Source organism: Vulpes vulpes, chromosome 2, assembly GCF_048418805.1.
Source record: "Vulpes vulpes isolate BD-2025 chromosome 2, VulVul3, whole genome shotgun sequence".
Taxonomy (NCBI): domain Eukaryota; kingdom Metazoa; phylum Chordata; class Mammalia; order Carnivora; family Canidae; genus Vulpes; species Vulpes vulpes.
This window is the reverse complement of record NC_132781.1, coordinates 20,273,697-20,300,892: the sequence shown is the minus strand read 5'-3', so window position 1 is coordinate 20,300,892 and position 27,196 is coordinate 20,273,697. Positions and strand designations below refer to the sequence as shown.

Genomic DNA, 27,196 nt, shown 5'->3' with positions numbered 1-27,196 from the left:
CACCTGTGTGGTTTAGTCAGTTAAGCTTCTGCCTTTGGCTCAGTTCATGATCCCAGGATCCTGGGACTGAACACCATGCCCCCTCACCTCACCTCCCCCCCCCCTTGTCTCTCTGCTCAGCAGGGAGCCTGCTTCTATTCCTCTGCCAGCCACTCTGCCTACTGGTCTGTGCTTGTGCACTCTCTTTCTTTCTGTCAAATAAAATCTTTTAAAAAATAAATAAAAATTTCCCCTTCATAGATTTGTCAGTGTCTCCTTGTGGTTCTGCTAATATCTTTTGGAAATATTTTTGAGGATGCCTTGCCCAAATATTTTGAAACTCCTTACCTGAAACTGGCTGAAATTGAACTTTGCCTCCAGATAATGAAACCAGTAAAGTTATTAGGAGTCTTGTGGCTACTTTCACTTCACTGTCATGTTTATTGAAGTGGAAATTTCGAGTAGAGGGTCAAGATACTGCCTTCTTGGTGAAAGAAACAAACATTTTATTAGAGACGTGGAAGTTTAGGATTGTTGTATTTTCCTGGAAACTGTAGTGATTTTCATAATCACTTATAATGCTTTTTGCCTTAGGTTCTCTCTAAATTAATATAATAATACCAAGTTACTCCTGTGTATGTTCATTCCTTTCTTTCTTTTGTTCTTCCATTTGTTTTTTCTCCTTCCTTCCATTCTTCCTTCCTTTTTTCTTCCCACTTTTTTTTTTAATGGATGTAAAATTTATATTCACCGAAATGCAGAGACCTTAAGAGTACAATTTGATGATCTGGTAAATATTTATACCTTTGCATCCACCACCCCAGGCAAGATACAGAATATTTCCATCAGCCCAGAAAGATATCTTGTGCCTGCTTCTGGTCATTCTCCACTGTTTTGATTTCTACCATCATCTAGTTTTGCCTGTTTTTGAACTTTATGTGAATGGAATCATACATTGCAAAACCTTATGTCTGACTTCTTTAATTTAAGCTCATGTTGAGATTTATGTGTATCTATCGTTGATTCTTTTTATATTATGGAGTAGTATTTATTCCATTGTATGAATACACCACAATGTCTTTATCTGTTCTGTTGTTAGATATTTGGAACATTGCCAGTTTGGGGCTATTGTGAATCAAGCTGCTGTAAACATTCTTGTATAAGTCTCTGGAGACATGTTTCTATTTCTCAAACAAATACCTAGTAGTAGAATGCTTAGTCATGATGTAGGTAGGTATATGTTAAATTGCATAAGAAACTGACAACAATATTTACTTTTTTAAAATAGCATTTATCACAACAAATTGTATTTATTTGTGTCTGTCTCATCCATGGGTCTGATAGCTCCTCAAAGCTCAGACATACCCTTTTGTATTTAGGCCAGTGCCTAATATAGTCTCTGGCACATATTTGGTGCTCCATAAATGTTGAATGAGTAGCTATAGTTCTTTATTTGTATTACTTTTTAGCTCCTTTCTAAATTTAATTTTATTGATTTGTTTGAGAGAGAGTGTATGCATGCATGGTGAGGGGGCAAAGAGAGAGGTGAGAGAATCTTTTTTTTTTTTAATATTTTATTTATTTATTCATGAGAGACACAGAGAGGCAAAAACATAGGCAAAAGAGAAGCAGGCTCCCCATGAGGAGCCCGATGCGGGACTCGACCCCAGGACCGTGGGATCACGACCTGAGCCCAAGGCAGGTGCTCAACTGCTGAGCCACCCAGGCATCCCGGGGTGAGAGAATCTTAAGCAGACTGCACTAAGCACAGAGCCCAACATGGGGCTGAATCCCATTACCGTGAGATAACGATCTGAGCCAAAATCAAGAGATGGTTAACCAATTGAGCCACCCAGGCACCCCTTATTTGTGTTACTTCTATGAAATCTGTCACATGGTATCTTATTGGTTGTGTTCATCTTTTTTCTTCATTAGATTGCAGGCTTCTTTGTAAGCAGGAACTTGTTTTAGTCTTGTTTGTAATTCCCAGAATATCTGTCACATTGCTTTGAAAATTACTTGTGGGGACACCTGGATGGCTTAACAGTTGAGTGTCTCTCTTTGGCTGGGGGCATGATCCTGGAGTCCAGGGATGGAGTCCCACATCGGGCTCCCCACAGGGAGCCTGCTTCTCCCTCTGCGTATGTCTTTGCCTCTGTGTGTGTGTGTGTGTCTCTCATGAATAAATAAAATCTTTTTTTAATTTTTTTTTTATTTTTTATTTTTTTAAATTTTTTTTAAATTTTTTTTTATTTATTTATGATAGTCAGAGATAGAGACAGAGGCAGAGACACAGGCAGAGGGAGAAGCAGGCTCCATGCACCGGGAGCCTGACGTGGGATTCGATCCTGGGTCTCCAGGATCGCGCCCTGGGCCAAAGGCAGGCGCCAAATCACTGCGCCACCCAGGGATCCCTAAAATCTTTTTTTTAAAGAGTTTATTTATTTATTCATGAGAGACACTGAGGGAGGCAGAGACACCAGGATCACGCCCTGAGCCAAAGGCAGATGCTCAACCGTTGAGCCATCCAGGCGTCCCAATAAAAATCTTTAAGAAAAAAAAGAAAAGAAAAGAAAATTACTTGTGATGTATGAATGAATAAACCAGCCTGCCCCCTTGGAAGTAAAGACCCTTAGACAGAAGAATAAGACAAGTTTGCCTTCTGTCTCTTCTAACAGGGAGGAAGAGAAGGAATACCTGGCAGAGCTTCTATTACATCCTTTCCTCAAATTTTTGGTGAGGAGTGCTCGCTGAGACTTTGGTCTGAGAAGACCATTTTCTACCATAGTGTTTTATCTAATTTGTCTCCATTCCAATAATATGGTGTTACAGAGAGGGAGGGGTTTTTATCTTCAGTTGGTGTGATTGACCCTGAAACAGGTTTTGTAGGTCAGTAGGCCATTTTTATTAGTCTGGTATCATAGACTGGCAGAAAAATATTAGGCTTTCACTTTACAGAGTGTTGCTTGTGAAACAGGAAATAGATTCAGTATTTAAATATTTGGTATTGTGTTCTCATTTTGCAGTTAAATCCAGATGTGAATGTTTTCCAGCGGAAATTTGTGAATGAAGTTAGAAGATGTGAAGAAATGGATCGAAAGCTTCGTATGTGCATTGTGGTCCTGTATGATGTTCCTATAATGAGCCATTTGTCTTAAATTAGATGGGGCCATCCAGATGCCCCACCATCTATTTGAGATGTCAACATAGCCACATTTTAATTTGACCTTTTTATGAGAGAAGAAACATTTATTAACATCCTATTGAGTGTTGGGGTGTTCATATACTTTATTTTATTCATTCCTCACAATATTCCTTCAGGTGGATATTACCTCAGTTAATAAATAAGGAAGCTGGGGTGCCTGGCTGGCTCAGTTGGGAGAGCATCTGACTCTTGATCTTGGAGTTAACCGATTGTTAATTGTTAATTGGGATCATGAGTTCGAGCTCTACATTGAGTATAGAGATTACTTTATAAATAAATAAATGAGGAAACCAAAGATCAGAGAGATTAAGTGACTTGCCCAAGAACATAAGCATTATGCTGGAATCAGTATTTTTTTTTTTAAGATTTTATTTATCTATTCATGAAAGACACAGAGAAAGAGAGAGGCAGAGACACAGGCAGAGGGAGAATCAGGCTCCATGCAGGGAGCCCGACGTGGGACTTGATCCCAGGTCTCCAGGATCACACTCTGGGCCAAAGGCAGCGCTAAACCGCTGAGCCACCAGGGCTGCCTTGGAATCAGTATTTGAATCCAGGTTGTTCTCTCTGGCTCCCAAACCCATGATCTTGCTACTATACTATGCCAGCTTTCAGTTAGCTGATTGGTAAATTTGGTCCCTGTCCTAAAAAAGTCACTAGTTGTCACTTTTCTGGTATTTTGGGGCCTTATTCTGTGTCATGCTTTTTGGTTTTTGTTTTGTTAAAACTGATCTGATTAATTTCAACTTTGACAAAACCCTTTTGGTCTGGAGTTGTCTCACTGGGATGCTAAAAGTCAAACATTTTATTGAATTGTATTCTTCTGTAGCTCTGCTCTACAACAATATCTACAAACAGAACTATCGTACTCTGGGGTAGTAGTCACACAGGGTGGAAAACTGAAGCAGATGAGCTCCAGTTTTAAGATGAGAATTGGGAAAGAAGATGGTAGTGGGATGATTATCCTCTTTGGGGTATCTGTGATTTAGAAAGTATGCAGTGGAAGAAGACGAACATGGAGGAAAAAGAATTTACATGTTCTGCTTTTATATGAAAACATCTTTATAAAACAGAGTTATTTTTAGCCAAGTTTTGGGTTTTATTTTTTTTCTTCAAATATTGGCAATTCAAAGCCTATGCTTATACATGAATGTTTTGATTTTGTCATTTTAGGATTTGTTGAGAAAGAGATAAGGAAAGCTAATATCCCAATTATGGACACTGGTGAAAACCCAGAGGTGCCCTTCCCCCGGGACATGATTGACTTAGAGGTAAACAATTCTTCTGAGGGGGCCAGATAAGTTTCTTTCTACTTAAATGCAGAAATTATTTTCCTGTGTGGATGGAGAGTAGAGGAATTCTTGCTGCCATTATCCATGTTGTCTCTTGCTTGTAAGTTTCTTGGAAATTTCTTATAGAGCACTATCTTGAACAGTATCACATGCCACCAAATATTGCCTTATTGAAACCTTATTGGATTCATGTCAACGTATCTAGTAACTTATTAATCTCATGCACTAAATGAATAACCAGTAGACCTTTCAATATTTTACCCACTAAAGATCCCCTGAGAAATTCAACCAAGGTGTGTAATAGAACCTATAGCTAATAAAGACAGATGTGGTTAAGCAAAAAATTTTCATAAAGTTGCCCTGGTAAAATCATATATTTGCTGAGTAGATATAAAATATGTTTGACCATCATTGTTGCAAGAATTCTGTGGGATGGATGAATTCATCTTTCACAACGAGCATATTGAACTTAGTTTAAGTTAATAGTTCGGTTTTTTTCCCCCCATAGGCCAATTTTGAGAAGATTGAAAATGAACTGAAAGAAATCAACACAAATCAGGAAGCTCTGAAGAGAAATTTCCTGGAATTGACTGAATTAAAATTTATACTTCGCAAAACTCAGCAGTTTTTTGATGAGGTCAGACTATTGTTTCTTTTAGTATTTGAGCAGCTGATATTACACCTGCACAAGTGGGCCATGTTGTTATTCCAAAAATTATTTTAATTTGCTAGTTTGAAAGCAATACCATTTTTGCACCATTTTAGTTGAAGAAATGTCAGATTATGTTCCATTTTTCATGCAGTACACAGCCAGTCATAGTTTTGTATATTTTTGCATTTTCTGCAATTTTTCATCTAAAACGTGGAAAGGAACCCTAATGTAGTTGTATATACATAGTCAGAATTTTTACATTATATTTTAAGGTAAGTAAATGCTTAAGGTAAAAGTTAAAACAATAAGAAACATTCGATCCTATGTGTATAACGAAGGTTTAATCTCCAAACTTTTTGTCATCAGATTTTAATTTTTATTTTATTCTCTATGTTTGCATATCAATCATGAGCACATTTGTAACTATTCATATAGCACATGTTCCATTTTAATTTTTTAAGAGTTTTTCTTTATGTTATATGGAAATACTGGTAGGATGCCTGTTTTGAAATTCCTGGATTTTCACAGAAACTCAATTGCACTCTTTTATAGGGGGAAAATGTAAGTCAATTCCTGGGTTAAAAATGTAGGCTGCACATGACAGTTTGCTGAGGTGAGCCCACGGATAGGCATGGGAGCAAGGCTTTCAGAAAGCTTCCTTCTCCTGATTACACTTGGAGGGAAGTCTTAGTTTTCAGCCTGGACTTGCTTTATTGATGGCCTAACATATTGGTAACCCTTTTTTACAGTAAGGTGTCTTGGCCACTAGATTAGCAATATCAGGCACTTCAGCTATTAGTCCAGCCACTATTCAGTGTGCCTTCCATAAAATTCTTTATTTCCTTCACTCAACAACAACAAAACAGTTGGCAAAGCTTTTTAAAAATAGAGGGCCCATTTTAGTTAGCCTGTAGTATATTCTCAGTTCTACTTTTCACATGTGTGTTTTAAGAGAAGACCAAACTCTCTGTAGCTCTCAAGACTGGAGCAGGGACTCTGTAACCAGCAGCATGAGCCTCACCTGCAAACTTCTCAGAATGCACATTACTACTTCCCACTCCAAACTCAGGGAATCAGAAACTCTGAAGGTGGGGCCCAGCAATCTGTTTTCACAAGGTGACTCTGAAGCACACTAGTTTGTGAACCACTAGGCTTGAGAAAGTCAGCTAAAGATGTTACATTCCTCAGTAACTAAGGACTGACTTAGAGAAGGCATGCTAATTTAAAAAATCTGTTGGGGCAAGGGAAAGGGGAAAAGCTCATGTGAATTTAATTGCATGATCATCCCAAGAGTCAGAATTGGGCTATGCATCAAGAGAGGTTTGGTATGAATATTCAGCTTGCTCACTGAGCTGAGAATTTTGAGATTGACAGGAACTTTTTTCACCAGGCCCCAATATCTCATTGCTTTAGAGGGTGTGGGACAGTGTGATTAACTCTTTCCAAGTGTTTCAGGTCTTTTGCCATAGACATGGCCACTTTTGGCATATGGCTTTATTTATTCATTCATTCATTCATTTATTTATTGGCATATGGTTTTAATGAACAAATAATCTGGAATTCCATTTGCTCACAGTCTAAGCTTTATTATATTTATATTCATTAATCCACTGAGCATTTAATGAGTACCTACTCTTCATGAGGCACAGGATGCATAAGACATGGTCCCTGTGTTCATGGAATATATCACTTAGTCATTAGGAAACATGCCAGAACACACTGCCTCCACATGCTCACAAATGTGTGCTTTTCTAAATGTGTGCAAACTGCTGCCCACAGATACAATTTAAACTGGCCTCAGATCAAAGCTTAAGTACTTTGAGCATCATTTGGGGCTTAATTCTTTTGCCCTCCCCCCTTATTTCCCCTTTTGATATAGTCTTAGTTTATTACTGGGATGTTGCTGAAATGTATGAAAGTATCTTTCATAATCTCCTGAGTTTAAGGAATGGAATAAGCTTCCTTGTCTAGTTCATTCTGGGAGAAATTCTAAATAAAGTCTGACAAATGGACTCCCTTATGGGCAATAGTTACTTGAACTGGTAATGTTATTAAAAACAAAATACAAGAAATCACTTGGAAAGATGATCACAATTTTCAAAATGTAAGTTCTGGATTTAGGAATTTTCTTTGTGATTAATAAATCTAAACATGAAACACCTGTGCTGGGAAGGCAGGCTGGAAGACTTTATGACCTACACACCCAATCCACAGTGGATTGTTTCCACTGTGTGAGTTTGCTCACTCAAAACTTTTTTTGTGTGTGTGTTAAACCTTGAAATACTTTTGAGCACAAGGCCTTGGCTGTGAGAGATTCTTTGGCTGCTTTAGTCATAAATCTCTCTTGTTCCTAGCACCCTCACTATATAGTGTAGGAAGTCTTCTGGCAAAAGCTACTCTGCCTTTCCTCTCCAAGTCAGAGTCAGTGCCTTGCCAGCACCTGCCACTAGCCCATAGGCTCAGCCAGGTCCCTTTCAATGGCCCTTGTCCTCCTATTGCCAAACAGCAGCCTCAGGTGTTACTGCCATGGCAGAAGATAAGACCTCACAGAGTAAGTGCATCTGTGCATGAGTGCACATTTTAAATAACCCAAAGGATAAAGAAACTTGGGACCCTCAAATCTCGGAAACATAATTTTTTTCACGAGATTGTCTTCCATGCCTGAACTTACAGTGTTTGCAAATGGCCTGAAATACGACCAGTTTCAAATCCTTCTTTTTTATATAATTTGGTGAACATGATCAATAATTATTATAATAATGAGTTAGCAGAAAATGGCTGAATCAGAAAATGGTTCTTTCCATCTTTAGGCAGAGTGGTCATGATTGGCAAGATGTCTGGAAGAGGAAGAGTAAACATAAATTGAACATTCTTATGATTTAAGATGATTACAATTCAACTTAGCCATTTCTTATCCAGAGCATTTAAAATGACTTGTTAATGATTATCCTTTTCTCAGTCTTCTTGCTTATGAAGAACTGTAAGAGCTGGAGAGAGTTCTCTGCATCTTTTACCATAAGCACCCTAACATATGAGAGCGTAAAGAAGACTGGAAAAGTAATGGTTAATGGCATGCAGGTCCCTGCCTTCCTTTCCTTCTGAGTCTTCCATCCATCTGCTTTTCTTTACTTTTCTTTCTCATCTGCCATCTCCTCTGGGGCTTGGGTGAATACCTTAAGTGATGAAATGTGATTTCTCTCTCAACGTAGATGGAAGTAAAAGTGTTTGCTCTTGATAATTAATGCAGCTTGAGCTGGATGTGCTGCCTCTATTTCAGTGTCAACAGGGTGCTGCTGAAATCCTGCCACTTCCTCTTTAAGGGCATGGTTTTAGTGTTCTGATTGGGGGAAAGGTGCACCAGAAGAGCATAGCAAGTAATTTAGATGCACATTGACAGTGTTGTTACTGTTATTAGGGAACCCAGAATAGGATTTAGATGCCCTACGATGCCATTTTAGAGATTGTTTTATTTATTTTTTATTTTTTATTTTTTAAAGATTTTATTTATTTATTATTTATTCATGAGAGACAGAGAGAGAGAGAGAGAGAGGCAGAGACACAGGCAGAAGGAGAAGCAGGCCCCATGCAGGGAGCCCGATGTGGGACTTGACCCCAAGTCTCCAAGATCACGCCCTGGGCTGAAGGCAGACGCTCAACTGCTGAGCCACCCAGTTGTCCCATCATCTAGATTCTTAAAATAAATTGCCTGTGGCTTGCAGTCAGCTGATTTGATGAAGTAGAAACCAAAAAAGCCACCTAAACTCCATTTGATAGCAAGTGGAAACCTGTGCCCCCATTATCTCATCTTAAACTTTCTCATATCTCATGACAGTATTTGTCTGCCCTCTGGCATACTCAGTGCCTACTTACTGGAGAGGTGGAGGGAGAGTTGGACGTTGATCCTGCATCAACTTTTAGAATTCACTTCCCCAAAAACTACTTTCTCTATTTTTTAAGGCTTTCAGCCTTATCATTTGTTTATATACTTAGGTTTATATTCAATCCTAAAGCCCTTGCCTAGACCCCTTGACTTTACCTTTATGGTCCTATCACTTTCCCTTGTGACATTTTTTTGATCACAGGGTTAACAGGAAGAGAATCAAAAAGATGTTTGAAATGAAAATAATAGAAATAAAAACTCTCCTGATATTTTTGTTCAGTTTTTTTAAATTTTATTTTATTTATTCATTCATGAGAGACACACACAGAGAGAGGCAGAGACACAGGCAGAGGGAGAAGCAGGCTCCATGCAGGGAGCCCGATGCAGGACTCAATCCCGGGTCTCCAGGATCATGACCTGGGCCAAAGGCAGTGCTAAACCGCTGAGCCACCCGGGCTGCCCTTCAGTTTTATTTTTGAAAAGGAAGATTATTATGGCTTATTTCTAGTCTTTGGTCAAGCAAGCAATGTGTGGATATTAAAGTTGAGGATATTAGGTGGTAGAGAAGTTGATTGGCCTTTATTTTTTAGAGCAGCTTCTCCTTCCTGATAAGAATAAAAAGGTGGTAGGATGTGTTGGATAGAGAGAGTCTAGGAAGTATAGACCTCCATCTGAGAAAGTCCTTCTCCTTCATTTCATTGTATAAACTGTCATGGTGGAAATCATTTTAAATCTAAACAGTTAAGCTAGCCTATGTGCTTTATATTGACTTACTATTGGTTACTTTATCTTCACTTGATTTAGATTATTGAATCAGCTATGTTCTTAGTGACCCTTAAACTATATACCCTAACATGAACTTTTCTTTTTTTTTTTTTTTTTCTAACATGAACTTTTTAATATTCCTAGATTCCTGGTCAGAAACTAGGACATTCAGATGGGTTTTTACTTTTTCTTCCCTTTGTTGATTCAGGGGAGGACCAGGCCAGCTCAGCTACTGTGCTGCTTCTCCTTTGGAGAAAGAAATACTTTTTAAATCCCATGGCTTGGGGCATTTTTATACAGTGGCCATGCTGAAAGCTCTCATGTTCTGAATTTTGAAGATCATGGAAACCCAGACACATGGAGGTACCCCTTCCCCTTTCTCCTGATCATACTGTGCTCAGGGCAGTGCTGGTGCCTTGCTTTCTTCTTGGAAAGAAAGTCTCCATCTTTCACATTTTCACCCAGGGGAAGTTCTAGTCTGTAGCTGCCTGGAAATCTGATGTTGAGAGTATCTTCAGAGCTGTTTTGGTTTTGCTGGAAACAGAGAAACATTTCAGTTTTCATCCACATGCAAAGGTATTTTTTGGTACTTTCATGGCTCACTCAGGGAAACACAGAAAAAAATGGTTTCCACCAAGTAACAGATTTATACATTGTCACCATTATTTAGTGTTTTTTTCCTTTATTCTGTATTTCAAAAACCATTTCCCCAGATGCTTTACTGGGGCAGTTAAGCTTTCTTTTCCTCTTGTTTCTTTCCTTTGTTTTCTTCCCCTATTTTCTTTCTGTGGGTATGTCTTCTCTTTTGGTGGTTTGTGTTTTTTTTTCTGTCTTTATTTTTCTGAACTTATCTCCTGGTTCCTCGTTCCCTGCATGCCACTAACTATTTTCATTAGATATTAATTGATTTGTGAATTCAGGCTGAATTGCATCATCAGCAGATGGCGGATCCAGACTTGTTGGAAGAGTCCTCGTCCCTCTTGGAGCCGAGTGAGATGGGAAGAGGCACACCTTTACGACTTGGGTAAGTATTACTTCAACCCTCAATAACTCAGTGGGGTCACACTCATTTTTGCTGTCAAAAGAGTAGTGAGGCTGGCATTCACTTGTTTCCAGTATGTGTTCTCTTCTGAGCCTCTTGAGAGGTGTTCCTTTTTTTTCTTTTTTTTTTTTTTAAGATTTTTATTTATTTATTCTTGAGAGACACACACACACACACAGAGAGAGAGAGAGGCAGAGAGACAGGCAGAGGGAGAAGCAGGCTCCATGCAGGGAGCCTGATGCGGGACTCAATCCTGGGTCTCCAGGATCATGCCCTGGGCCGAAGGTGGCACTAAACTGCTGAGCCACCCAGGCTGCCCTTGAGAGGTGTTCCTAAGTCACTTCAGATTCAATTCCTCAGCTGTTCTGTCAACCCTCTCCTGGTCCTGGGAATAAGACTTTGGGAGCCTTTTTGATATAACATTGCATAGACTTGTGTTTGTCATTTTTGCCCATCTCCACTCACTTGACTCCTTTGTCTTCAAGCCTTCCATCTCATGATGTGGAATAGAGTTCCCCATCTGGTTCTTCTCCCCACAGCTTCGTGGCCGGTGTGATTAACCGGGAGCGAATCCCTACTTTTGAGCGCATGCTTTGGCGGGTGTGCCGGGGAAATGTGTTCCTGCGACAGGCTGAAATCGAGAATCCCCTGGAGGATCCTGTGACTGTAAGACAAGGAAATTGCGTCCCATGGAGGTCTTATAAAGGGAGCTCAGAGCAGTAACACTGCATAGTACCACCTAAATCTGACCCTCCCACAGAGGAGGAGCCCTGTGCTTACTTCTGCCTTGATCTGAGAATATGAAATACTGCTCTTTTCCTCTTAACTCCCATTATATGTGTATATACACTATAGACTGACATATGCATTGACATTTTCGAGCCTCACCTATGTTGGTATTATTTGGACTATACATATGTTCTTTTCCCGTTATTTTAAACTTCAACTATATATACTTTCTGTTACTTATCAGAGGTCACAATTAACTTTCTATGAAAATTAGAGCAAGACATCTGGTTCCAAGTTTGCTACTGTCAGTGTATTCAAAGAAGAGAGAGCTCCTCCTCAATTATGAGCTTTATAAGTTTATGAAATCTTTAGTAGGTAAAGTTTTTTGTCTACTTGTTTGTTTAGAGATTTAGAAACTTGGTTTAAAAATAATATATTGTGCAAGGTAGGATGATCTTCTCTACCCAGTGCTTTGCAAAGTAGGAATGGCTGAACATCTTGGCATGTGACATAATTGAACATCAACCTACGTTCAGCATGGTGAATCCTAATTTCAAGGATCACAAGCAAGGAAGATGAAATGTTCTGCAAAGAAATGTACTTTACTTTTGTATTGATATTATGTGGAAGCCTGAGCTTGGTTTTTCTATTGAAAATTATCTTTTGGATTTTCTTAAATTAGTATTCTTTGCTCCCCAAGGAAAGATTGAATTGTGCGACTGTCAGAGTGGATGGGTCATGCAACTGAAAATGGTCTGCATATTTGAGGCTTTTCTCTTTATCCTCCTGAACAGGAGAGTGATGACACTTAGGGTTCGGTGAGCCCCAACCGAGGAGCAGTTGTATAGACTCACTGAAAGCTGTGCTTGCCTTGTGGAGACATTGCATTCTGCAGTGACTTCTAATGTGGGGCTGTTCTCAGGAATATTCAGCCAAGTTTCTGAGCAATAGAAACATTATTTTATCAACAAATTAAGGAAAGGGGTCTGGATAGCTACAGCAGAGTGGCTGCACAAAGAATGTGCTCCAGTTTATTCTACATCCTGGGGAATTTAGGCATTTAAGACTCTTTGCCTCATTTTCTTCACTCATCTCTTTTTATCCTTCTATAGTTTATTTTTTATTATAAAAACTCTAGGAATAGAAAATATAGGCAACCAGAGGTAATCCTGGTTAACACCCAATTAAGCTTATTTTTTATTATAAAAACTCTAGGAATAGAAAATATAGGCAACCAGAGGTAATCCTGGTTAACACCCAATTAAGCTTATTTTTCTGATCTTTCTCTGTGGTCCTTGTGTCAGACTTCACATATGAACTTGGTATTTGGAGTGGATTGTCCTCCTCCCTGTGCCCATTAGATCAAACTTAGCATGAAGCATGAGATTCCATATCAGTGTTCTTCCCAAACCTTCACTTCCTTATAGTTACTCAGTCTCTTTATCTGGGAACTTCTAAGCATTGAACAAACAGGGATGGCTTCCTTTCTCTCTGTGCTTACTCAGACAATGTAAGTTTGAAATTGAACTGGCAAAAAGGGCTACATGGTGCTACAAGGAGAATCATTGTAGCATCTGTGTTCAGCTCATGATTGAGTTTAAAAACAAATACAGAAAGTTTTTTTTGTGAATTAGAGACTACAGGGCAAATGTTCTTACAGCAGAGCTTAAATGGATTGAGGATGATGGTTCAAGTGCAGGGTTGCCATATCCTTCAAAGACTCCCATTGTTCCTATATCACCAAGAAAGTAGGATATTTAAGAAATTTTCTTCCAGACCAGAAGTCTGAATTCTCTGTTTTGGGTTTGGGGCCCAGGGTGACTACGTGCACAAGTCTGTATTCATCATTTTCTTCCAAGGTGATCAGCTAAAAAACAGAGTCAAGAAAATCTGCGAAGGGTAAGAGAAATGTGCTTCCCTGTGGATGCAGCCAGGCTGCCTAACTATTAAGCCTTGAGTATAGAAGAGTGAAACAATAACTCTTTTAGTCTACTTTGATACAGTGCATGTATCTTTTAATAATATTAAAGGAATTTTAAACAATTAGAAATGACCTAAGTTCGTTTTTAAGAGTACTGTCAAAACCACAATTTCCTTGCTTTGGAAAAAAGTAATTGAGACTCATGGTTTATAAGTGCTACATTGTTCTAAGACAATGAGTTTGTGTACCTAGCAGTGTGCTACAGGCACTGTGCCCGTACACTTCTGAAATTCTGCCCATAAGAGCTCTTTTCCATGCCATTTTTCTCTAGTAATTTACAATATGATTTGTATTACTGAGTTTTAAAATTTTTAATGTAAGGAAACTCAGTAGCTGCACGGAATGATCGGGGTAGTTCACCTGTTATAGCTCTATCTATAGGGCACTTTGTATTTATTAATGATCATTGCACCAGTCTGAGCTAATCCTGTTTTGGTCCTGCTAGTACATTAAGATTATTTTCTAGGGTTATTTAATTTGGACAGGTTAAGAAACTTCAGTGTTCATCATGCTGTGTCTGTATGTCCCAGGTTCCGGGCCTCACTTTATCCCTGTCCTGAGACACCACAGGAGAGGAAGGAAATGGCTTCTGGAGTTAATACCAGAATTGACGATCTCCAAATGGTACCAGAAGGCTGGAGGGAATTTTTTTTGGCAGGGGACGGGGGGTTAAATACTATAATTGAAGACCGTTCTCCTTTGAAACACTAACAGTTTATTAGGTACCTACAGCAGCCAGAATACAAAAAAAAAAAAAAAGAAAAAAAAAAGCGGGGGGGTGGGTGCCCTTGGAGCTGGGAAAAATCTTAGGGAATGACTATTAAAAATAGCATTAATCATCCTCAAACGTGATAAGAATACTATACACTGAAATTGTTGCTTAGAGTATTCAGTTTCCCTTAAAAAAGTATACTTAACTGAGAAAAAAAAAAATCAAGTAATATAAAAGTACACGTGAAGTCAGTTCCATCACCTCTTACACATTCTCTTCCTCTAGAGGCAGCCACTCTTAACAGCTTGCTGTATAACCTTCTGGTCACCTCAGATCTTAACCACAAGGTCTAGCCAGAAAGTCCTCTGTAAGTCTTGTACCCAAGAAGAGACCATGTTAGATTTTTACCACATCACCAGTATGGTTTATATGCTCCATGGTTACCATGAGGTCCTAAGGATGGAGTCATGATTGAGGCATTCATGGAAGGAACGGGTGACCAGGTGGAGCTTTGTTCCCTGTTGATAGGATGTAATGATTACCCTCTTTTGAAACATTAAAACATATAGTAGTTCCCACCCCCATTATCTGCACTTTTGCTTTCTGAGGTTTTAGTTACCCACAGTGAATTGAGGGTCTGAAGCCTAATCCTCCACCTGACAATGTCTGCAGTAGTAGCCTAATACTGTGTCATATGCCTACATCATTCACTTCACTTCATCTCAGGTAGGCATTGTATCCTCTCATCCTCACAGTGAGAAGGGTAGGGCAGCTAGGTGGCTTAGCATCTGCCTTAGCCTGAGGTCATGATCCCAAGGTCCTGGGATTGAGCCTCACATTGAACTCCCTGCCCAGCTGGGAGTCTGCTTCTCCCTCTCCCTCTGCCCCTCACCCATGCTTGTGTTCTCTCTCTTGCTCTGCTCTCTCAAGTAAATAAAACCTTTTTTGAAAAAAAAAAAAATAGGTATGAGTACAGTACAATAAGATATTTAAGGAGGGAGATCACATTCACATGATTTTTATTATAACACATTGTTATGATTGTTCTATTATTGATTATTGTTAATCTCTTACTGTGCCTAATTTTTAAATTAAACTTCATCATAGTTAAGTGTCTATAGAAAAAAAAAACATACTATAGGGTACCTGGGTGGCTCAGTGGTTGAGTGTCGGCCTTCGGCTCAGGTCATGGTTCCGGGGTCCGGGGATCGAGTCCCACAGTGGGTTCCCTGCAGGGGGTCTGCTTCTCCCTCTACCTGTGTCTCTGGCTCTCTCTGTATATCTCTTATGAATAAGTAAAATATTTTTAAAAACCGTACTATATATAGAGTTAGGTACTATTCACGGTTTTAGGTACCCTTTGGGAGACTTAGGAGGAATCTCCTATAGATATGGGGGGATCACTGTACTTAATCTCAAAGACAGTTCTTTCTAGCAGGGGCAAAATCATCAGAGATATGTTGATGTTGTAACTCCGATTTCAATTCCCTTTGTCCTCTTTCTCTCCAACTCCCATTGTGTATGACCCACCAACTTGACCTATCTGGCTCCTTTGAGATATGCTTACCTATTTAACCAAGAAAGGGAGTTTTTTAGAACTGCTGGTAGGTGGTAGGCCAATCAGTACATTTTGGGTTCTAGGGCCATCTTATCCCCTCCTAGACTTATGAGTAGATTTTAATTAAGTAATTAATTAATTAATTTGAAGATTTATTTATTTATTTTTATTATTATTATTTTTTAAAGATTTTATTTATTCATGAGAGACACAGAGAGAGAGGCAGAGACACAGGCAGAGGGAGAAGCAGGCTCCATGCAGGAAGCCCAACGTGGGACTCAGTCCTGGGTCTCCAGGATCATGCCCTGGGCTGAAGGCGGCACTAAACCACTGAGCTACCAGGGCTGCCCTAAAGATTTGTTTATTTAAAGATTTATTTATTCGTGAGAGACACAGACTGAGAGAGAGAGGCAGAGATGTGGGCAGAGGGAGAAGCAGGCTCCTTGCAAAGAGCCCGATATGGGACTCGATCCCCGATCCCGGGATCACAAGCCAAGCCGAAGGCAGGCGCCCAACCGCTGAGCCACCCAGGTGTCCCATGGGTAGATTTTTATTTTAATTTTTTTTATATAGATTTTATTTATTTATTCATGAGAAACACGGAGGGAGAGGCAGAGATACAGGCAAAGGGAGAAGCAGGCTCCATGCAGGGAGCCCGACGTAGGACTCAATCCTGGGTCTCCAGGATCAGGCTCTGGGCTGAAGGCGGCACCAAACTGCTGGACCACCAGGGATGCCCATGGGTAGATTTTTTTAAAGGCACAGGCAATATGATCAGAATTTGATCCTTGAAATACCTAAGTATATGAACTGAAACTTTAAAAAGGAGTTGAGGAGTGCCTAACTGGCATAGTTGGTAGAGCATGTGACTCTTGATTTTGGGGCTGTGAATTCGAGCCCCATGTTGGGTGTAGAAATTGCTTAAAAATAAGTAAGTAAAGGGATCCCTGTGTGGCGCAGCGGTTTAGCGCCTGCCTTTGGCCCAGGGCGCTATCCTGGAGACCTGGGATCGAATCACATGTCGGGCTCCCAGTGCATGGAGCCTGCTTCTCCCTCTGCCTATGTCTCTGCCTCTCTCTCTCTCTCTCTCTCTCTGTGTGTGTGTGTGACTATCATAAATAAATAAAAAATTTAAAAAAATAATTAAATAAAAATAAAAAGGGATTGAATATCAAGGAATGAGATGTGGGGGTGGGGCAAAATAAAAGCAGGGCATTGCTTACAAGTTTACCTAGCATCCTTCCAGAAGTTTGAATAGTAGTTGTAGAATTGCCAACACCCAGAGGGAGAGAAAATAACTTTGTTCACTTGTTCCTTTCTTCTCAAGTGATAAAAGAGTTTCTCGGGTGTGTGTGTGTGTGTGTGTGTGTGTGTGTGTGTGTGTGTTTAAAACCTCTATGGAAGTCAACACCTGCTGCCCTTCAGGAAGTAGTTACTGCTTTTTTTCTGAATTGATTTGATGAGCCAAATATGATGGAGCCTTGTGCTAAAATGGCTAGTACAGCTTTTTCTCTTTAAAGAAATGTGGAGATTAAAGTCAATTTTCATGCAGAAGTGTGAGTGGTAGGTTGCTCACCCCTTGGCTTAGCCCCTCTCCTGCTATTGAAATCATAAATGGTGATAAACAAGTCAGTAGAGGGCAGCCCGGGTGGCTCAGTGGTTTAGCGCCGCCTTTGGCCCAGGGTGTGATCCTGGAGACCCAGGATCGAGTCCCATGTCAGGCTCCCTGCATGGAGCCTGCTTCTCTCTCTGCCTATGTCTCTGCCTCTCTCTCTCTCTCTCTCTGTGTCTCATGAATAAATAAATATTAAAAAAAAAAAGTCAGTAGAATATAAAGTGTCCCTGCCTATTCCTCCCACTCTAGTCTTGGCAGTATGTTTACTCAGGGAAATGTGTACTGGTTTCCAGAGGATCAGCACTGAAACATTTTTCCCCAAGAAGCCCGACACAAAGATAAAGCCTTATCTGCCCCCTGATAATAGTGGTATGTGGCAGTCTAAATCTCCTCTAAGGGCACGTGTCCTTTTGACCCCATAGTGTCTCCTGTCCCTTGTTCCCTGGCATGGAGTCTCTCTTGGCATGGATGGATGATCACGTTCAGCACTACCTCTTTTCCATCATTCTCTGATACTGGTTTATGTTCAGGGCATTCTGCAGCTCACTGTTTTTAAGTATGGATTTTGTCAACTCATGGAAAGTCATTGCTCTTTAATGATCCAGGTAAAAGCCAATGTGGATTTAGTGGGAAGATAAATATAGAGGAACTAAAAACTATTTCCTCAGGCTTCTCTTCAGCTTGAAGCCAAATGAAAATGAATTATTAGTAACTAAAACTCTTAATTTCTTATAATTTGCACTACCCCCCCACCCCCAAAAAGCCATTCTAATCAGAAGAAGAATAGATCCCTAATAACCCTTATCAGAAAGCTATGCCTCTTTTCATTCATATTTTGAGATCTAAGACTGGTGTGGAAGGATCTCTCCTTGTTCCTTTCTCTCCCAAAAGGTTCTCAATCAAACAGAAGATCACCGCCAGAGGGTACTGCAGGCAGCTGCTAAGAACATCCGTGTCTGGTTCATCAAGGTGCGGAAGATGAAGGCCATCTACCACACCCTGAACCTATGCAACATAGATGTGACCCAGAAGTGCCTGATTGCAGAGGTCTGGTGCCCTGTCACTGACCTCGACTCCATCCAGTTTGCACTCAGAAGGGGCACGGTAAGTCCCCCACATCTGGCAGTATAGCCAGGAAGAGAGGTTCCCATCCACAGTAACATTAGTTGGCTACATTTTTATGGCATTTTTGCTTTTAGAATTCTTGAATATACTCATCTTGTACTCCTTTCATGTCCTAACAATACATTTTGTATAACCTTGTTTTCCAAATGTGGAAACTACAGTTCAAAAAACTTGAAATGACTGAGTACTTGGCTGGTTCAGTTGGTTGAGTGTCTGACTCTTGATTTTGGCTCGGGTCATGCATGACCTCAGGGTAAGGAGATCAAGTCCCGAATGAGGTTCCCCACTCAGTGAGGAATCTGAGATTCTCTCTGTCCCTCTGCCCCTCCCCCTCATGTGTGCACACACATGAGTTTTCTCTTTCAAAATAAAGAAATCTTAAAAGATTAAAAAAAAGGACAAAATGACATGGTCATATACCCATGATTCTTCAGAATGGCTCCTGACCAGAATATCAGTTTTCTTATCTGTTCTCTATGACCTTCAGATCGCCTTTTTTTTTTTTTTTTTTTTTTTTTGAAATTTGAGGGTGAGGAGAGGGAGAGCATGAGCTGGGTGAGGGGCAGAGGGAGAACCAGACTCCACACTGAGCAGGGAGCCAGACTTGGGGCTTGATCCCAAGACTCTGGGATCATGACCTGAGCCAAAGGTAGATGCTTAACTGACTGAGACACCCAGTCTCCCCCATCAGACTGCTTCTGAGGGATAACCCTGTCTAGTAATTAAGAGTTCAAAAAGATATGTTGCTTTCTCCATAAAAGGAGGACAAAACAATGATGCTCTTAGACAGATGAGGATATCTCAGACAAAGAAGTTCCGTGTTTCCTTTGGCTGCACATTTATTTATTTATTTATTTATTTATTTATTTATTTATTTATTTATTTATTTATTTATTTATTTATTTATTTGGGACTCAATCCCCGCACCCTGGAATCACACCCTGAGCCTAAGGCTCAACCACTGAGCCACCCAGGTTTCCCAGGTTGCACATTTTAAAATCGAATATTTTGGGCAGTGGTGAAAAAAAAGATAAAATTGAATATTTTCACATAAGGATATTCTTTCCAACATTTAATTTAAATCTTTCATTGTAGATTTTATGCCTAATTCCAATTTCTCCAAAGACTGAGCAAGAGTGAGATATAATTTACATGAAATAAAATGTGCCTATTTTATATGTATAGTTTGATGAGTTCTTTTTTTTTTAATTGGAGTTCAATTTGCCAACATATAGCATATCATGTGCTATAGTTTGATGAGTTCTTTTTTTTTTTTTAATTTTTTTTTTAATTTTTATTTATTTATGATAGTCACAGAGAGATAGAGAGAGAGGCAGAGACACAGGCAGAGGGAGAAGCAGGCTCCATGCACCGGGAGCCCGACGTGGGATTCGATCCCGGGTCTCCAGGATCGCGCCCTGGGCCAAAGGCAGGCGCCAAACCGCTGCGCCACCCAGGGATCCCAGTTTGATGAGTTCTGATAAATTTATATACCTGTGTAACCACCACAATTAGGATGATGTAATTTTGATATATGTGTTTAATGTTTTCCAGGAACACAGTGGTTCCACTGTGCCCTCTATTCTGAACAGGATGCAAACAAATCAGACTCCCCCAACCTATAACAAAACAAACAAGTTCACATATGGCTTTCAGAACATAGTAGATGCTTACGGAATTGGAACTTACCGAGAGATAAATCCAGGTAAAAAAGCTCAAATCATCTCCCTCTAGAGGTTTTATTTTGTTGTTTTTGTTTCTTCTAATGCCTCCCTTCAAGTGTTCTTAAATAACTGGCATAAAACTAATGATGTTGTCAAGACCTCAACTCTAGTATAATTCCTGTAAAGATGTGCCCATTTTGATTGCTGCGTGGCATTCCTTTAAGAGGTGGTTTTATAGGAGTGAGCTCAGTGGATTAGGTTTTTTTGTGTGCCCTCACAACTATGAAATACACTCTAGCACACCATTTATTGGAAGTGCTTTAAGTAAAAAGTGTTTTCCCAGATTTCTGATATTTTTAAAGGGCTTCCCTATTCCAAGTTAGACAGGGAAAATACACAATTATTGACTATTTTAGACACAAAGCAGATTTCTTTTCTTTTCTTTCCTTTTTTTTTTTTTTTTTTTACAAAGCAGATTTCATAAAGCAAAACCAGGGGAGTTAATTATTAAATCAGGAGTCTGAGAATTTGTTTTTAGCTGGTCTTCGGCAGGACTGACTTTGCTCTGGGTTCTGGGCTTTCTCCCACCTTCCTGGGAGCTTTATTTAGCTGAGAAATGGTTGCTGCACAGGGAAGAAAGCTGGCCTGTCAAAGGAGCAGTGTTCGAGGGGTTAGAGAAAAGGAATTAAAGAACGAACCACACTGTTGCCAGGGCTAGGGACAAAACTTTCATTTCCTATGTTCTTTGTTTAAAATGCTAGCAGCCGCCCAGATCCCATCAGAGCTGCTTTGTGAGAATGTACAGATCCTGCCATGGAAGGTTTTCTCTGGGAATTCATCTGACCAACAGCTAGGGAATAAGTCCCCTTATACTGATCTTAGAGTATGTAGGAGAATGTGATCTGCCAGTGGTAGTTGCAGTTTTCTGTATTTTGTTTTTTTCCTCCTTTGGTTTCTTTATAGCTCCATATACCATCATCACTTTCCCTTTCTTGTTTGCTGTGATGTTTGGGGACTTTGGCCATGGCATTTTGATGACTCTTTTTGCTGTATGGATGGTATTGAGGGAGAGCCGGATCCTCTCTCAGAAGAATGAGAATGAGGTAATGTCTGCTGTATCTGTGTTAGACTGAAACTTTATAATTTCTTAAGCATTCATTATATAATTATGATCTGAAAGTCTTTTATCCATGAATTTATAGTGAAGTTACAGAGGTTGTTTCTAGAGGAGTTACATTCATTTTAACTCTAAAGCAACCATGTGCTGTGAGAATTTCTCGTTACTGTATTTTGGCCTTTACTCTAAGCTCCCTGACCCGGGGTGGGGTAAAGTACTATAAGAAGGGTCTAGAATATTCTCAATAATATTCTCATGTTGTCACAACATGAGCCACAGCCAATATTTTTCATTGACTTCTTTGTTCTGGTTCCCAGATGTTTAGCACTGTGTTCAGCGGCCGGTACATTATTCTTTTGATGGGTGTGTTTTCCATCTACACTGGCCTCATCTACAATGATTGCTTTTCCAAGTCTCTTAATATCTTCGGGTCATCCTGGAGCGTACGGCCGATGTTCACTATATATAATTGGACGTAAGTTGCAAAGAAATTAAAAGTCAAAGATTATTCCTTTCCTATTCAGCTCTGATTTTCCAGACAAGAAGTAAACTTACACTTATTTAGGAAATAGCTGACAGCATTGTTTCAGAAGAATGCAGTGTCCCCTCTTATTTATGCCCTGGGCTGGTAAGTTCTTTGTGATTCTTTTAGCACTGTCAAGAAACTGAGTGTACTTGGGACACCTGGGTAGCCCAGTCAGTTAAGCATCTGACTCTTGAGCTCAGCTCAGGTCTTGATCTCAGGGCTATGAGTTCAAGCCCCACATTGGGCTCCACACTGGGTGTGGAGCCTACTTAAAAAAGAAAAAAAAAAAAAAAGATGGGGCACCTGGTGTCTCAGCCAGCTGAGTGTCTGCCTTTGGTTTGGGTCATCATCTCAGGGTCCTGGGATCAAGCCCTGCAATCGACTCCCTGATCAGTGGGGAGCCTGTTTCTCCCTCTCCCTCTGCCCCTCCCCCTGCTTATATACTCTCTCTCTCTCTCTCTCTGAAATAAATTTCAAAATCTTAAAAAAAAAAAAAAAGAAAGAAAAGCTGAGGCTATAAATTTAGGCACATCGATTCTTTTTGTAGATTAAAAGCAGATTCTGCACATTACCCTACTTAGTTGTATAGGTGTATTTGTTGTGGTCGTTTTTGTTTTTTTTTTTAAGATTTTATTTATTTGAGAGAGAAGGATTGAGAGCATGAGAAAGAGAGATAGAGAGCATGAGCGGGAGAGGTGTAGAAGGAGAGGGAGAAGCAGGCTCCCCACTGTGCAGGGAGCCCCATGTAGGACTCAATCCCAGGACCCTGGAATCATGACCTTAGCTGAAGACAGAGAGCTACCCAGGTGGCTTATTACGGTCTTCTCTGATCCATTCTTGTTCTTAGAGGCAAGTACCTCCTCTTTTGTTGATAAGACAAGACAGCTGTAGTAATTTCTTTTAGGATCACTTTTTGGACCTCAACAGTTTCCCTCTCTTGATAAATGGAACTTTTTTCCTAACATGGTAGGGAGGAGACGCTTCGGGGGAACCCTGTTCTGCAGTTGAACCCATCTGTCCGTGGAGTTTTTGGTGGACCATACCCCTTTGGCATTGATCCAGTAAGAGCACTTCTTTCCTATTATGTCTAACATTAGTTGTGGGGGTTTTTTGTTTGTTTTTTTAAGATTTTGTTTATTTATTTTGGAGAGAGAGAGAAGAGAGCACGTGTGTTGGGGGAGGGACAAAGGGGCAGGGAGAGGAAGAAGGAAAGAATCCCAAGCAGACTCTGCACTCAGTGCAGAGCCCATTGCAGGACTTGATCCCATGACCCTGAGATCATGACCCATAGCTGAAACCAAGAGTTGAATGCCCAACCATCTGAGCCACCCAGGTACCCCTAACACCAGATTTTTAAAACTATAACCCTGAAGTGAGAGAATTAAATTGAAGATAGATAGTTATTTGTTTTTCAATTAAAGTATTTTTGTTTCTTGTTTTTGTTTTTTAAAGATTTTATTTATTTGAGAAAAAGAGAGAGAGTGCTTGAGAGGAAGAGAGCAAGAGCAAGAGAGCCAGCATGAGGAGCAGAGGGAGAGGGAGAAGTGACTCACCACTGAGCAGGGAGCCTGATGGGGGACTCGATCCCAGGACCCTGAGATCATGACTTGAGCTGAAGGCAGATGCTCAACCTACTGAGCCACCCAGGGGCCCCCAATTGAAGTATTTTTGGAAAGCCTTTGTGTATCTGTCCATAGTACTTCCAAACCATAAGAGACCCAAGTGCCTAGGGGAACCAAATAATTTTTCCTGCCCTGCTTCCTTCAAAGGTGGCTAATGATTTTGACCATAGGAAGATTGATTTTTAAGAGTCCTTCCCAGTTTATTTCTGTTTAACTTAGTTTGGTTTTATTTTTAGCAGATAATTTAACAAAGCAGAAGTAGTTCTTTCCTATGGATTTTTAGATTTGCATTATTATCTTTATATACTTACAAAAACTTATCCCAGAATTAAACAAAAACCTTAGGGAAATAAAATGTGATCAGATCTTTTGTATTGTGCGCTTAGGAGAGACAGGGAAAGAAATCTAAGAATGAGCATTTAGAGGGATGCCTGGGTGGCTCAGTGGTTGAACATCTGCTTTTGGCTCAGGTCATGATCCCAGGTTCCTGGAGTCATGTTCTCCCTCTGCCTATATCTCTGCTTCTCTCTGTCTCTCATGAATAAATAAATATAATCTTGAAAGAAAAAATGAGCATTGGACAGTAAGCAATATAGCATTCCAGAGGAAAAATATCATTATAGGCCAGAAAGGTCAAAGTTGCTTTTAAAAATGGGCATTAATTTGGACTTCAACAATATTTCTGGAGATCCCTGGGTGGCTCAGAGGTTTAGCACCTGTCTTCAGCTCAGGGCCTGATCCTGGGGTCCCGGGATTGAGTCCTATATCGGGCTCCCTGTGTGGAGCCTGCTTCTCCCTCTGCCTGTGTCTCTGCCTGTTTCTTTCTCTCTGTGTCTCTCATGAATAAATAAATGAAATCTTAAAAAAAAAAATTTCAGATTGTTTCAGATGGGGAGAAGTATGTGCAAAAGCATAGAGGTGGGGAAATCCAAAGTTACTCCTTTTGATTATTACAAGAGCAAATGTTACTGAAATGGTTATTGGGGGCCAACACTATACTCTCCCCTAGCATATCTGATTTCCCCTCAAACAGTTCTAACAGGGAAATACTGTTATCCCTATCATACATATAAGGAGACCAAGACCTGAAAAGGTTGAAAAACATTTTATGTACACATTTAACAAATGTTTACTGAATCCCTGTTGTGTGCAGATATGGTGCTTGCTGGAGGAAACACATAATTTAAGCTGTAGCTCCTGCTGTCAAGTAGCTTAGAGTCTAATCATAATATTAGGAAAAAAATAATAATCATAATATTAGGTAACATTATGTAGTGTTCTATAGTTAACAGAATGTTATCTTTTTCTTTTTTTTCTTAAGGATTTATTTATTAGTTAGTTAGTTAGTTAGTTGACAGAGAGAGAGAGGGAGAGCACAAGTAGGGGGAGCAGGCAGAGGGAGAGGGAGAAGCAGATTTCCCAGCGAGCAAGGGAGCCTGATGCGAGGCTTGATCCCAGAATCCTGGGATCATGACCTGAGCCAAAGGCGACATTCAACCAATTGAACCACCCAGGTACCCCGCAGAATGTTTTCTGTTGTTGTCTTGCATGCATCTCATTTGATGCTTAAGGGTAGGTTTTACGTTTGAAGTGCCTGTTGGATGCACCAGTATAAATGTCCACCAGGCAGTTGGACCTATAGAATTGAATTTCAGGGAAGACTGGGACTGAGAAAGTACTAGCCACAAATTTTCAGGTTAGAAGTCACTAAGGATGAGCTCCTCACAAGGATGCTGGTTCTGAAAAAATGATGCCAGGCTAGCTGGTGGAAGATCTGGCTTATTATGTTACTGAGTTTGTCCTTTATCCTAGAGAAGACAGTGCAGGTGCAGGGTACGTTTGGGCACAGGGAAGTGACTGCATCAGAGTCATTGATTTAGGAAATATAATCTGATGGTTAAGTAGAGGCAGAAGAAATGTGGAAAATATTATAGCTGTCCAGGCCCTAAGTGACAAAGCTTAAGGCAATTAATATTTAAAAATAGATGGAATGGCAGCACTACTGGAATATGATCAGCAAAACACAGACTATGAAACATCTACAAGATAAATGCCCCCAGCTTCTTCAAATATTTTATAATTAAAAAATTTGAGGGATAATTTATAGATTAGATTTTTTTTGTTTTTTTGTTTTTTAATTTTTTATTTATTTATGATAGTCACACACACAGAGAGAGGCAAAGACATAGGCAGAGGGAGAAGCAGGCTCCATGCACTGGGAGCCCGACGTGGGATTCAATCCCAGGTCTCCAGGATCGCGCCCTGGGCCAAAGGCAGGCGTCAAACCGCTGCACCACCCAGGGATCCCAAAATCAGGGAAATTTAAATACTGACTATATGTTTCATTATGTTAAAGATTTGTTGTTGGGCCATCTGGGTGGCTTAGTTGGTTAACTGTCTACCTTTCACTTGGGTTGTGATCCCAGGGTTCTGGGATCAAGACTCATGTCGTTGGGCTCCCTGCTCAGCAGGGAGCCTTCTTCTCCTTCTCCCTCTGCCTGCCACTCTGCCTACTTGTGCTCTCTCTCTATCAAATAAATAAGATCTTAAAAAAAAAAAAAAAGAAATAATTGTTAATGCTTTTGAGGGTAATAATAGTATTATGGTCATGTTTTAAAAATGAGTCCTTACCTAAAAAGAATGTGTGTAGTGGGGGAGGTGCCTGGGTGGCTCAGGCAGTTAAGCGTCCTGCTCGTGGTGTCAGCTCAGTTCATGACGTCAGGGTTATGAGATCGAGCCACCTGTCCATGCTGGGTGTGGAGCATGCTTAAGATTCTCTCTCCCTGGGATGCCCGAGTGGCTCAGCAGTTGAATGCCTCCCTTTGGCCCAGGGCATGATCCTGGAGTCCTGGGATCGAGTCCCACATCAGGCTCCCTGAGTGGAGCCTGCTTCTCCCTCTGCCTGTGTCTCTGCCTCTCTCTCTCTCTCTCTCTCTCTCCCTCTCTCTCTCTCTCTCTCTGTGTGTCTCTCATGAATAAATAAAGAAAATTTTATTTAAAAAAAAAGATAGCAGATGAATAATAATATCCCATTCATGAACTTTTTGTAATACCTTTTTGTTTCCTTGGGCTGTGACAGATCTGGAACATTGCTACCAATAAACTGACCTTTCTCAACTCCTTTAAAATGAAGACATCTGTTATCCTTGGCATCATCCACATGATGTTCGGAGTCACCTTGAGCCTCTTCAACCATATGTAAGTTGCTCTGTTTATGTCACAAGAACATGCATAGTTTTAATAATACTTTTGCCTACAGAAATCATGACATCTTTGGGGAGGGATTAGTAACTTAGAACTCTGTTCTACATTAAAGAGGTGCTTTTATAAAAATCTCCTATTCCTTTTAAGATTTTATTTATTTATTCATGAGAGAGAGGGAGAGGCAGAGACACAGGCAGAGGGAAAAGCAGGCTCCATGCAGGGAGCCTGACGCGGGACTCGATCCTAGGACTCCAGGATCACACCCCGGGCCAAAGGCAAACGCTGAACCGCTGAGCCACGCAGGGATCCCCTAAAATCTCATATTCTTAAAGGAGGCTTAATTAATATTAGTCGTTTAACAACAGGAAAAATCTTATATCATTTTTTTTTAAGATTTTATTTATTCATGAGAGACACACAGAGAGAGAGGGAGAGAGGGGTCAGAGACACAGGCAGAGGGAGAAGCAGGCTCCATGCAGGAAGCCTGATGTGGGACTCGATCCTGGGACTTCAGAATCATATCCTGGG

At 40.3% G+C, this 27,196-nt stretch overlaps 1 protein-coding gene across 38 annotated transcripts in view; it reads left to right on the top strand.

Annotated features, from left to right (window-relative positions):
* The window catches only part of ATP6V0A1 (ATPase H+ transporting V0 subunit a1), a 64,961-nt gene that overhangs the window by 17,464 nt on the left and 20,301 nt on the right, over positions 1–27,196 (top strand). For 20 of the 38 annotated variants that reach the window (XR_011999640.1, XR_011999642.1, XR_011999634.1 and 17 more), the window contains exons 3-15: positions 3,006–3,084; positions 4,358–4,455; positions 4,985–5,113; positions 10,715–10,797; positions 11,355–11,481; positions 13,361–13,443; positions 14,056–14,149; positions 18,302–18,514; positions 20,090–20,240; positions 21,163–21,302; positions 21,634–21,791; positions 22,813–22,903; positions 26,544–26,662. Coding sequence is in view for 23 of the 38 variants with exons in the window: in XM_072747147.1 (XP_072603248.1) it covers positions 3,006–3,084; positions 4,358–4,455; positions 4,985–5,113; positions 10,715–10,797; positions 11,355–11,481; positions 13,361–13,443; positions 14,056–14,149; positions 18,302–18,514; positions 20,090–20,240; positions 21,163–21,302; positions 21,634–21,791; positions 22,813–22,903; positions 26,544–26,662 (1,565 nt within the window). In the remaining 15 variants the exon portion in view is untranslated. Of the gene's footprint in view, positions 1–3,005; positions 3,085–4,357; positions 4,456–4,984; positions 5,114–10,693; positions 10,798–11,354; positions 11,482–13,360; positions 13,444–14,055; positions 14,150–18,301; positions 18,515–20,089; positions 20,241–21,162; positions 21,303–21,633; positions 21,792–22,812; positions 22,904–26,543; positions 26,663–27,196 lie in introns of all 38 variants that reach the window. The other 18 variants (XR_011999638.1, XR_011999636.1, XR_011999631.1 and 15 more) reach the window with 1 other exon arrangement.